General features: G+C 37.0%; 1 protein-coding gene across 5 annotated transcripts in view; it reads left to right on the top strand.

The window, feature by feature from the left end:
* PDHX (pyruvate dehydrogenase complex component X) overlaps positions 1–13031 on the top strand; it is a 52416-nt gene that overhangs the window by 10689 nt on the left and 28696 nt on the right. For 4 of the 5 annotated variants that reach the window (XM_015887779.3, XM_088145783.1, XM_088145784.1 and 1 more), the window contains 3 exons: positions 221–321; positions 4314–4537; positions 6057–6155. In XM_015887779.3, the coding sequence (XP_015743265.1) occupies positions 221–321; positions 4314–4537; positions 6057–6155 (424 nt within the window). The remainder of the gene's footprint in view (positions 1–220; positions 322–4313; positions 4538–6056; positions 6156–13031) is intronic. The other variant, XM_007426425.4, reaches the window with a different exon arrangement.

Here is a 13031-nt window from a genome sequence, read left to right as displayed (position 1 = left end):
CAATTATTATTTATTTGTACTGAAATGCACTTTCTTTATCAAGAAACAATTTTAATCACTATGTTCATTGCAGTTATTAACAAAACTCATAGTGTTTCTAAGTTAGTTGATAGTATTTTTAAATTACAAACTATAGTTTATAAACTTAATATAAACTGAATTGGAACCCATGAAATTTTTAAAAATGTTTTAAAGGTCGAATTTTATTTTCATTTTACAGGAGAAATGGTGAATGTTGGAGATGCTCTGTGTGAAATTGAAACAGATAAAGCAGTGGTTACAATGGAGTCAAGTGATGATGGCATATTGGCTAAAATAATGGTAGGAGTAATTTAAGTATTATAAATTACGGCTTTTAGAATATTGTAGCCTTTAGAATATGCACTTAACTTTCACTAGACTTTGATTTATTTTTCATGGTTTTTAATATTTTATTAGAATTCCTTGGCCTGGTGCCCTCCAGATTAGCATACAATTCCCAGAATTCAAAAATCATGATAACTGAGAGTTCTCTGTGTTGCAATTCCTACAATCACGGGGTCATTAAGCAAATCACGCGGGATGCTAAGTTGGGGGAAAATAAATAAATATGTTTGGTTGTGTATGTGAATTTGTGCATATAATTGGTCTTATATTATCCTTTGCAAAAGCATTAAATTATTAGTATTCAACTGAATGAATGTTTAGATTTTTCATGACTGATTTTTAAAAAAATTTATTCATTTCATTTTTCATACTGTTTCTTTTAAAGGTAGTCCTCACTTAATGACCATTTGCTTAGTGACTGTTAGAAGTTACAACAGTGCTGAACAAAGGCACTTACAACTGGTCCTCGCACTTAAAATTATCACAGCAACCCCACAGTCACATGATTGTGATCCGGGTGCTTGGCAACCAGCTTGCACTTACGATGTTTGCAGTGTCCCAGGGTCATGTGATTGCCATTTGCAACCTTCCCAGCTGACTTCCGGCAAGCAAAATAAATGGGGAATTGCATGATTTGCTTAATGACCCTGTGATTTGCTTAATGGCCATGGTGATTCGCTTAATGACTACTGCAAAAAAAGTTGTAAAACTGGGTGTGACTTAACAACTACCCCACTTAACGAATTTTCCAGTCCCTATTGTGGTCATTAAGCGAGGACTACCTGTATATGACATCTATCATAAAGCAATAATAGTTGCTTTATGAATATTTGCTATTCTAAAGAACTTTAAAACCCTGCTTGGCAGAATTCAGAAAGGATAACATATTGAAATAGGTTTACAGATTTCTGCAACAGTGATGCAGCTACAGTCCCACAAGTCTGCTCAGTTGGACTCTTGTGCCCCCACCCCCAGAGCCATTGTCACCAGCCAACCAGTGGGAAGAATCCTAGAAACTTGTTTGTTTACTTTTAAGTTATGTTTATTGAATATTTATGATCATTCATTTTGGGAGGATTTCTTATCCTAAAATGTGGATATAAAGAATTATAATAAATAAACATAAATCATATGGCTGTAAATCTGAACTAGGAACTATGTAAGTTGTGAAAAAATCAAAACAATTTTCTAGGAATGAGAATGTGAATAAGGCCATTGTGAATTGAAAATATTATTCATGGAAAATTGGCAAATCGATAAAGAAATAAACTGTTAAGGTGGTCTAACATTACAGTTAATAGGCATATATTATTTAGTTGGTTATTAATGTATGCATGCATTCTATTTGTATACCACCAAATCAGTACAGACTTATAGCAGTTTACAAAAAAATTGACAGAAATTTTAATTCTTCCCTTCTACAATACATTGAAAAGTAATGTTTGGTGTTGATTTGGTAATCATACGTTTACATTGAAGTGTAACATTTTTGAAATGTTAAAAATGTTTTTTTATTAGTTTAAACACAAAATATATTTTGATGAAACAGTTTTTATTATTATTCATATGAATCTATTTAGGCTTGTTTTGGTATCAGAATATGATTGTTAGGTGGATCTGACAAATACCTGCTTTTGAAATCATGCAATTATTTAATGTTGCATAACACCATGCTTTGGTTTGAAAGAAATATATCACCTACCACATAATTCTTAGGTTGAGTAAATATCTTTTTGCATTGCCAGTATGATGAGTAGTTGTAAAATAGTAGAGACTCAAAAATTTGCAGATTAAAAATACTGCCAATGAAGGAGATATGACAGAAAAGAACACTAACCATTCAAAGCCTTATGCAAAAGTCCTTTTGTCAGCATATTTTATATAAAGTCTGAATTGTATACACTATTATGAAGAGTACTGCTGTTGCATGTTAAAATCCCATTACAGCAATGTCATACTGTAAAGTTGCTTATGTAAATTCAGATCACTTCACTGTTCTTGATATTGAACCTGCAGTCAGTTGAAACTTTCTGCTTAACTACGCTTTGCAAATGAGTATCAAAGACAGCTTGATATATGAATGGAATATAAGATACCATCCTGAGTACTTAAGAAGAAATCAAGCAAGAAAATGCCTGTCTGGAGTTTAAGATAATGGGGCTGCATATTTTGTTAAGACTTAACTTTTCACAATGTAAGATTCACACTGTTGGCAGCCTCTTGTGAAACCATAATGGGTGCCTTCTATCAGTTCTCCAGAGCTGCATCATTTTCTTTGAGGCAAGTGCTTGATCTTGGGTAGATAGACTTTAATGAACCAATTTCCTACATAAATCTCATTAGAACAGTTAAGACATATGAGAAGCAAAAAATAAAAAAGTAAATATTCCTTAGTAAATGACAGAAGTACAGATCATATGGAAAATAATTAGGACTTTTTCCAAAAGGGTTTCCAATAACTTTTATTGGCATTGCTTTTTGGTTGTTTGCTTTTGTTTTTAATGGATCAGTTAACGTAGCTTCATCACAATTAGTTTCAGACCTTTTTCATAAGGGATTTTTGTTCTATTTTTTCATAATTTCAAATTTTTAGAAATAGTGTATATCTAATAGTGAGCTTGCAACTTCCCCAATTTTAATAGTGTTCATCAGAGTCCACAGAAGGAGTACAACATAGGGTAAGAGATGAAACATGGGTTGTTTTAGTTATTGTACTGGTATGAGGCAACCTAATGCAACTGAAAGGGTGGAGCTTGTATTGTGACATCACAGCACAGGCCTCACCAATTTGGGCAGCTGTAGACTCCTATCATACACTTCCTCCAACTATAAAATTTTTTAATAAGGTTAGTTTCTCAAATCCATTCCTGTCTTAATAGCATGCCAGTTCATATGGTAAATCCCAATTTTTTAAAATTGACTTGAGCATATATTTCATTGAAACAATAACACTTTAATGATTTTTAGAGCAGGCAAGTGATTACTTTTTCTTCTGGAAATCAAGAAAAAATTGGTATATTTAGTTTTAGATATCCCATGGGCATTGGTAGCTGAATAAAGATTCCTAACGATGGTATAAGGGGTTATAAAACAGCCCTTTCCCTTAAACTGAATGTAATTAATAATTGAACAGTTAGATTTACTATATTTTTCCATCAGTTCTTATAGGAAAATGAAGCAGTATAATGATTAACTCTTCATTCAGTTTTTACTTCAAGCTCCACCTGTTGTGTCTTCCAGTTTAGTTTCAGATGAGACAGATGTAAACATTCCTTCTTACATTTATGAATTCTTTCCAATAAAGAGCAGTATTTGTAACAGTATTTGAAAAATGAGGTATATCATCCATATCATTTAAAATCAAAGGAACCTCTTCAATGTTATATAAAACTTTATTAGAGACTCAGCTTTAGAATTCTTTATGATTCAAAGGAATCATATAGAAAAGAAAGAGGGAAACAAAACTGGATGGAAATGAGGTGAGAGGAAGTGGTAACTGGACAGAGAAGGAAAAAGAGGGAAGGAAATCACCTAGGAGTCAACAAGGATTACATTTATCAGACAGTCTCTCCCAAGCAATAGCTAATCTTGAGGCTAGTCTTCAAGGACATTCACACATTCCAGAAGTGAGGTCTGCAACCAGTTGTAGTTCTTGCTCCTTGGCTGTCAGGTTTCTTCTTATCAGCAAATGCAAGGCTCCCCGCACACCCCAGTCACATGCAGTTATTGTGGGGGACTCTTTTTATATTTTACTATGTAAATATAGTATATGGTGTATTATGTGACCAGCATAAAATTTGGATAAAATTATATATTACAATTAGTTTAATTGTATGTTTGCAGACTAGGATTGATTTAAATTTTAAAATGGGTTGTTCTGTAAATGACCTAAAACTGTATTAACCCCATAAGTCTACAGCATTATTTTTTTTCCCCTTCAATTTCAGAAGGAAGAGGGAAGTAAAAATGTACGCTTGGGTGCACTAATTGGTTTGCTAGTGGAAGAAGGACAAGACTGGAAGCAAGTTGATATACCAAGTGTCATCAGTGATGCACCTTCTAAGTCTGTGACCTCAGCAGCATCAACGGCCTCTTCTCCAACTCTTTCTGCTACTCTCCCATTAGTGCATAAAACAGAAGATCATCCTGGAAAATTACAGTCAGTCTCTGGGTACCTCATGAACTGATGCATTTAGATTGAGTAGCTTAGTCTTCAGTAGAACTTTGCATTGTTCTGTGTGAGAAACTAGGTTGTTGCTGATGCATGGAAAACCCCTGTCTTAATGTCCTATTCTAAAAGCTGAAGAATAATCAGGAAATCATCAGAGTAAAATATAAAATTTACCCTAATTTCTCACTACTTTGTACTCTTTTAATAGAGGTTATAGAAACTTCAGAAATTCTAATTTCAGTCCATTTATCCTTGGTGACGCTAGCAGTGCTATAGCAGTAACTACAGGTTAGAAATTATACTTCTCTGTGCATAACCATTATAGAAATAGGGAATGAAGTAAGTGGAAGGACAAGCCTTTTACATTAGTAATTATTTTTGTGAAGAGCTTTATTTATTTACAATGTTTATAGAACAGCGATTCCAAGAAAATAACAGCAATTTACAAACCCATACAATCCACAAAACAACAATAAAATATCCCACCAGCACAAATCTACTCCCTGGTGTCAGTATTATTATTGTGTGTTAGATATCAAAGGCCTCATAAAAATGTTCAGTCATGACTGTCTTCCAAAATGCAGGGGCACCATTTTCATCTCCAGAGGCATGATGTTCCTTATCAGGGGCATAGATGTGAGGAGTCTTTTCCTATAAAGTGACCATTGATGTATGGTTTTCCTGACATTTCAATGAATGGCAATATAAGAATAGTGTTTTGTTTTTTAACTAAATAGGCCAGGTTTTGGACAAGGTATCTTAAAACAAGGCTAATGTAATGGCTCCAGAAAAAAGTACCTAATATTTTATCCAACATACTTCTGATCCACGTAGATTAATTCTGTCTGTTTAACTGGTAGGATGTCTCCAATATATCCCAATATGATATTTTTCCATTTAGTTAAAATTGTTTATATGCTTCAGCTGTGGCTATGGTAGTATCTGTTGTTTAAAGTTGATTGTCATATAACATTATAGTTTATTAAAGGGCAAAACAGATAGAGGGGTTTTTTTTTCATTTGTAGGTAATTCTTTTTCATATATATAAAGGAGAAAAGCATTAATCACTGGGACAAATCTTTACCAGTTCAGGAATCATCACTTCGAAAGCAGATATAACGAATATACGCAATAAAGCAGCATTTTCCTTCAGGATGTGTTGAACTATGTCTTGTCATCCTGATAATTACCATTTTGACTAGAGTTGATGGAAACTGTATACCAACACATCTGAAAAGTACTACATTGGGGGTGCTTAGTCTGTGTCTGCAGAGTATTCTTAAATATGGTTCTTGTTAGCTATTGCTTCCCTAGGTAAATTGTTTTTAATTTTTAGACGTTGTTGGGGAAGACGTCAATATCATTTAAATAATCAGATAAAATTGTTTTGACATTTAAAATTTAGAATGAACTACTGTCAAAAGTTAAATATGGGCCTTATGGTATATACATTTATTTAATAAATTGTGTTACTTTTTTGTATGTACCCTTACAATACAGTTGTACCTTTGCCGTTTAGGTTTCGCTTAAGTCCTGCTGCCCGTAATATTTTGGAGACACATGGACTTGATGCAAGTCATTACACACCTTCAGGACCTCGAGGAATTTTCACAAAAGAGTATGTTATCCATCTTTCTCTTTATGTATTGTGTTCTTTAAAATCTGTTCTTTCTTATTTTTGTAATGAAGAACCAATAATACCAGTTGGTATCTTACTTCCCTTGCACATGGATCTTTGTATTAGTTGTAATAGGGTGAAAAGCAGAAAGGAATATGGGGATGAAGGAATTAGTTTGTCAGTTAAGTAGTATGAAGGCTATGGTATAGAAGTGCCATGGCAGTATTTTAAGTTACATACTGAGTAAAAGCTTGAGTCCTGGTGAATTATGGTGAAACCCATGGGTATAGAAATAATAGATTTTAGAAGGGAAAGAAAGCGAAAAAGTGAACCAGTATTTTTCAAATATGGCAACTTTAAGATGTATGGACTTCAGTTCCCAGAATTTGAAAAACACTGGTATAGACAATACAACCTGTAATAAATTAGTAGGAAATGCAGGGAGATAAAATATTAACTGTATCCAATGAGACTTAATGGCCAGTTCATCTGCAAAAATCTACCTAAAGTATGCAAACATTGCTGTCCTTGGACTACATAAGACAGCAAGCTCGTTTAAGAGAAAAGAGAAGGAGCTCTGGTCCTTGAAACAGGGCTTCAGTGGCAAAATGGAGTGGTCAGACGATGGGAGGATCGTAAGAAACTTTACAGAGCCAAGCAAATACTGTGCAATACCAAAATTAAGTTTAACAGTGGCTTGGCAGAGTTGAAGGAAATAGAAAAAGAGGAAGATCATTGAAGAAATGGATGGATGGGATCAAGTAGACTGCTGCAATGTATTTGGAAGAGCTACAGTTATCGCCAGAGGCAAGTCAGTATAGCAGGCATCTGTCCATACAGTCACCAAGGGTCAGGCCTGAGTCAGCGACACCTGACTAAAGTCAGGCAGAACAAAGACATTACACACAACTGCCATTTAAAGCAGCTGATTTTTGTTGAAAAAGGGTTGCTTCAAGATTGAGTCATACACACTTCTCTGTCACAAGCACCGAAAGATTTTCTTCCATCTAGCTCCTCTGTGGCTGCCACAATTGCGAAAATGCCATGCTTTTAAAGGAGTGGTTAAATCAGTTATAGTAGTGGCTTCTGATTCTGCTTATAGAATGGCGGGGCCATTTACACAATCAAGCAATCCTACATGGGTTACATTGCCCCTACTTGCACCGAAATTAATTGGAAGGCACTTTGGAATGATGGAGCTTGTATGGAGCTATGTATCATACAGACTCCTTGGGTACAAAGGATTTTAGATCTTAAGCAAAAATCCTTATCCAGCATTTTCTAAATCAGTTATAGTAGTTGAAACTACTATGCTTAGAGTGATGAGTGATAGTTTCATAAGTATTGGCTTTTTCCTTCTTAATAAATGATCTGCCTTTCATAACACAGCACTTAAATATTGCTAACTTCCCAGAGATAATGTGAAGCTGTATGCTAAGTCAGTGCCTGTACTGAAATGGCATAGTAGATCTTTTTATTAAGAAACAAATAAATACAACCTCCATTTTGTTCCAGTTGTGACCTGATTTAGACAGAAGAGTAAACTGAGTACATATTACCTCACATGTAACAGTAGCTAACCGTCAGAATCTTAGTAATTGTATAAATGTAAATGTAATTTATAGTGTATGACTAGTTAATGGCAGATGAGAACCCTCTTGGTTACAGAGATACCTAATTAATTTTTCCTAATAGTCATGGACATGTAATACAGGTTTTGTACAGGGAGGGAAAGTTAATGTGTTTCACCCTTAGACATGTCTTTAACACTCATCCACATTTTGAGCTGAAGGTTGGCTGGAACTTATGTGTGTTCTACATAAGGTAAGAGTAAGTCATACTTTGATTAAGTTACTTGATGATGAAGGCAGTTAATTCTTCCTATCCACCCTCAATTGTTTTGGCAGAGTGCTAATTAAAATAAAACAATGAACAGTACTGGATGCCATAATTTTTTCCTGAGTTTGATGGTTCTCAGAACTGCAGATGGCAGCAAGACACAATTTTCAGTTAAACTTTATTATAAAGTAAAGGCATGCTACAGTGAATGGAGCTAAATATCTTGTGCTGAATCTCACAAATTACTGTATTTTATAAAAGTATTTGTGTTTCATACAGAGCATATATTTCATTAAGTCTGTGATACTGGATTTTATACTTATTTATGGAAACACGCGTTGTCAATTCTGGTGTTTTGTTTTGGGGGAGAGATCTTTGCTGTAAAATGGTATTTAAAAAATCCTTCTAGATTGGTAAAGAAGTTGTATACTTATTTTGTTCATCATACTGAACCTCACCTATTCCACTGATAAGGAGGATCTTAAAAATAATTAACGTGGCATGCCCTGAGGGTTTAAAAGACTCTGTATTTTGTATCTTTTAGAATTGCCAAAATGAACTGAGGGATTATTTATGGCGAAAGTCATACTTAATTGAAGTCAGTGGCAAAACTCCTATTGATTTTAATGGTCCAGTTCTGTTCTAGTAATTCTTAGCTAAACTGCTGCGTATCACAAATATATGCATTCATAATAGATAGATTGATTATGTGCTATCAAGTCAGTGTCAACTCTTAGCGACCACATAGAGCTTTTCCAGGATAATCTGTCGCCAACCAGGTCTTCCAATGGTTCAGCCATCACCATTGTAATTGAGTCCATCCACCTTGTTGCTGGCTGTCCTCTATCCCTCCACCTTTCCCAGCATAATAAATTTCTCAGAGGAGCTAAGTCTTTGCATAATATGTCCAAAGTATGATTTGAACCTGTTATTTGTGCCTAAGTGAGAACTCTGGATTGATTTGTTCTATGACCCATTTGTTTGTTTTCTTGGCTATCCATGCTGTTCCCAGGAACCAACTTTCAAAACATGAATATTCCTTCTACCCTGCTTTTTAAAAGTTCAACTTTCACTTCCATAGAGTATCAAAGGGAAAACTATTGCCTGTACAATTCTGATCTTAGTAGGTATAGCTAGGCATTTGAATATCTTTTATAAGGCCTTCATTGCTATCCTACCAAATGCTAGTCTGAGGTGTATTTCTTGACTGCTGGTTCCTTTACTGTTGATAATTAATCCTATAAGGCAGAAGCTATCCACTATTTAAATATCTTCATGATCAGTTCTAAGGGTAGTTACTGTATCTGTTGTCATTAGCTTAGTCTTCTTTATATTTAATCCTACTCCCCATGTTTTCACTACAGTCCTTGACTTTCATTACTTACAGATCATTTGCATTTTCAGCTATCAGAGTAGTGTAATCAAATAGCACAAGTTATTGATATTTCTTCCTCCAACTTAAAACCATACTCATCTTCTTCCAATCCAGCCACCCTCAATATATATTCCGTAAATAGTTTGAATAAATAAGAAGAGAGCGTACAGCCTTGTCTTACTCTTTTGCTGATTTGGAGCCAGATTGTTTTGTGGCTTCCGTACTGATATATAGGTTTTGCCTGAAGTTGTTCATAAAAAGCAGCTAGATATAATTTATGAAAATCATAAGTGAAACAAATTAATTTTCTTGGGAACTGGATTTTAAAAGAAGACATATGTGTAATTTTTAGTACATTTAAAGATCTCTATAAGTAGCAAATTACTTGTTCTTTTTAACTCTGTAATTATGCTTACCAAGATTACATATAATTCTTTGAATACATTAATTCAAAAGTAGTATGAAAAAAAATGGTGTTTTGTAGTATGAAAATTAGGATGAAAACCTCACTTTCAAATCTGTATAAATAAAAAAAAATAACAATGAAGTTGATGGCATAAACTTTCTACTAGATAGTTTAAGTTGCTTTTTATTTCTGATTATTTCTGCACATAATAGTAATTGCTTTTCAGTTAAAAAATTGGATATCATAAAATGTTACTGCTTTATTTTATAAGTAATTAAAATAGCCATTGTTCCATAATATGGATTTTTTTATAATCACTTTGGGTTGTTTTTCTTTTATATGTAGTTTAGAACAAAGTCCATTCTGCATACTTGCTTGCATTACCAGTGATGTCTAAGTGTATTGTAATTCAAGAAAGAAGTTTTATTTACCATGTTTTTGTTAAAACTATTTCAAAGCAGTGCATGTAGTTAGAAAAACATAATTAAAATGCAACAAATAAGACATGAGAAAATAGTGGAGTTGTTTAAGATTATTTTGCAGTCAGTGTGAAGTTGTGGTTAGGATTGCTGGATTGGGAGAGCTAGAATCAAGTCTATACTCAGCAGTGGAAGCTTACTGAGTGACTTCACACCAATTACTGTTTCTCAGCCAACTTCAGGGTTGTTTTGAGAAAGAAATTAGAAGGAGGGCCTGGTAGATACACAGTTGAATTCCTACAGGAGAGGCAAGATAAAATTCTGACAAATAAATAAACACCATTAGATTAGACACAAGGACTTCCTGTCTTGAGAACTGTTTCTAGCTGTACTTCACTCCTCTTTGCCTTGAGGATCTAGCACTGAGAGATATATTATCACTGGCCATTGATGTCCCATTTAATTGGCTTTTCTAATGGCTGCTAAGAGGAATATTCTCCATGAATCTGTAGATGACATTAAGCCATCAAAGCTAGCAGCCATCACCATTATCTGTGGATGAATTTCTTCCGCTTATTCATTATTAGTCACGTTAAATTAAGGGTTAATCAAGAAAACAATATAATTACTTAATTGTTATCAGCACAGTTAAGAAATCAGAATCCAAACTCAGGAATTTGTTGGGGGGATAGTTTTTTTTTTCCTCCTGATATAATGAGTGAAAGTGTTGGCACTTGCCATGGCTGAATACCTAACTAGCATTAACCATTGTTAAGGTAAGTTCTGATGTTTGCTTAATGCATAGTTGATAAGACAGTTCACTCCAGAGAGGGTGGGGGAGCCTGATTCCTGATTTCTGAAGAAATCACCAAAGTATCTGCTATGGGTTAAGCTTGTTCTAAAAAGAAGCTGTAAGAAATTGCTTTCATTGTTTTCCAACATGCTTAAATAAATTGGCATAATGGTATGAAAATATATAATCCATTAGATCAAAGGGAGGGAGAAAGAATGGAGAAACATACCATGGCAGACTAGATGATGTAAATGAATAAACCCTCAACAAAGAAAATCCCATTCCTGCATAAAGCAGCTTTCTGTTTTCTTTATAGTTGTGTTGAATATGCAAGACAGAGAACGCAGAGGAATAAATTATGATAATCTGCAGAGTGAAACTAAAAATTAAAGTGACTGGAAAGATTATTCTTTGTCTCTTCTTTCCCTCTTTGCTAGCAGTTCTGCTGTTGTAAATGGAGATTTTGCTCAGTGGGTTTCATACCTGAAGCATTTGTGGAGGAATTGGGTATTTTGCCTGAGTATTATTTTGATCTTTTCTATTTCTATTTCTAGGGGATATGAGGGTCCACCTGCTGGGTGAGAGCTAGGAGGTGTGAGTGAGTGTATGGGATGCCCGCCCTGCTGACTAATGAGAGAGGTCATGCAGGGGGGCAGAGTGTGATTGTGGTGTGAGATTGGTGGGGGGGTGGGTCCCAGCCAGCGCCAAGATCGTGAGCTGGTGCGTGGGCGGGATCTCCCCTCACCTGGGAGTGTTTGGTTTTGAATGTGGATGCCTGACTGGATGGAGGGACCTTTGCCCCAGACTGGGGACTCCAAGGGCCTGGGATTGGAGGTACTTGGGCCTGGCACCCCCAGGGACAATGCGGTGGGTTACATTATTAGGGTTAGGGTTAGGGTTGATGGGTAAGGGATGATATGGCGGGAGCAGGAAGGCGGGCTATCTTCAGGGAAGACGCCCCCGGTGTGTGCCACCAGTGGCATGTTCCGGCCCTCCTTGCTCACTCCCAGGTCCTGACCAGCAGGTTCATAGGGGCCCTGGCCTCTGGCTGCTGCTGCTTAATGCCAGGTCAGTTAAAAACAAGGCCCCCATCATATGTGACTTGATCACTGAGCAGGGGGCAGACCTGGCATGTATCACCGAGACCTGGTTGGGGCCCGAAGGGGGGTGCCCTTCTCCGAAATGTGCCCAGCTGGGTTTACGGTGTGGCACCAGCCGAGATGCCAGGGCAGGGGAGAAGGGTGGCTGTTGTCATCCGAGAGTCTCTAGTGGCCTTCAGGGGCATTGCTCCACAAGTTTCTGGCTATGAGACACTGTTTCTTAGGTTGGGTGCCCGTGAACAGTTGGGAGTTCTGCTACTGTACCAGCCTTCCTGTTGCGTGGCAGCCTCCCTGCATGAGCTGGTGGAGGCCATCTCGTGGCTGGCGGTGGAGTTTCCCAGGCTTATGGTTCTGGGGGACTTCAACCTGCCATCCCGGGGACGGTCCTCAGAGGCGGCTCAGAAGTTCATGGCTACCATGGCAGCCATGGGCCTGTTTCAAATTGTACGGGACCCAACCCGAGACAGTGGCCACATGCTGGCTTTAGTTTTCTTGTCTGAGCAATGGCAAAGTGATCTGAGGGGAGATGTACAGCTTTCCCCACTGTCATGGTCAGATCACGCCCTGGTGACCCTCAGTTTCTTCTATGCCACCCCGCTCCGCAGGGAGGCAGGACCCATGCAATTGGTCCGCCCCCGGTGCCTGATGGGGTTCCAGAGGGAGCTGGGGAGCATTCCTGTGGACCTGCTGCACGGTCCAGCAGAGGCCCTGGCTGCTGCTTGGAATAGGGAGGCAGCTGGGGCCTTGGACAGGATTGCGTCTATGCGACCTCTCTTGCCACATCGGCCCTGACACTCCCCATGGTTTACGGAGGAGTTGAGGATGCTGAAGAGGGTTAAGAGATGTCTAGAGCGCTGCTGGAGGAAGACACAGACCGAATCCGACCTAACACATGTTGGAGCCACTATTAAGCCCTACATTGTGGCGATAAGAGCGGCAAAGCG

This window comes from Python bivittatus, unplaced genomic scaffold (genome assembly GCF_059951505.1).
Source record: "Python bivittatus isolate LINGU-HERP-01145 unplaced genomic scaffold, Pbiv_v1 ctg000480_np1212, whole genome shotgun sequence".
Classification (NCBI taxonomy): domain Eukaryota; kingdom Metazoa; phylum Chordata; class Lepidosauria; order Squamata; family Pythonidae; genus Python; species Python bivittatus.
This window is presented reverse-complemented; position numbering and strand designations above follow the sequence as displayed.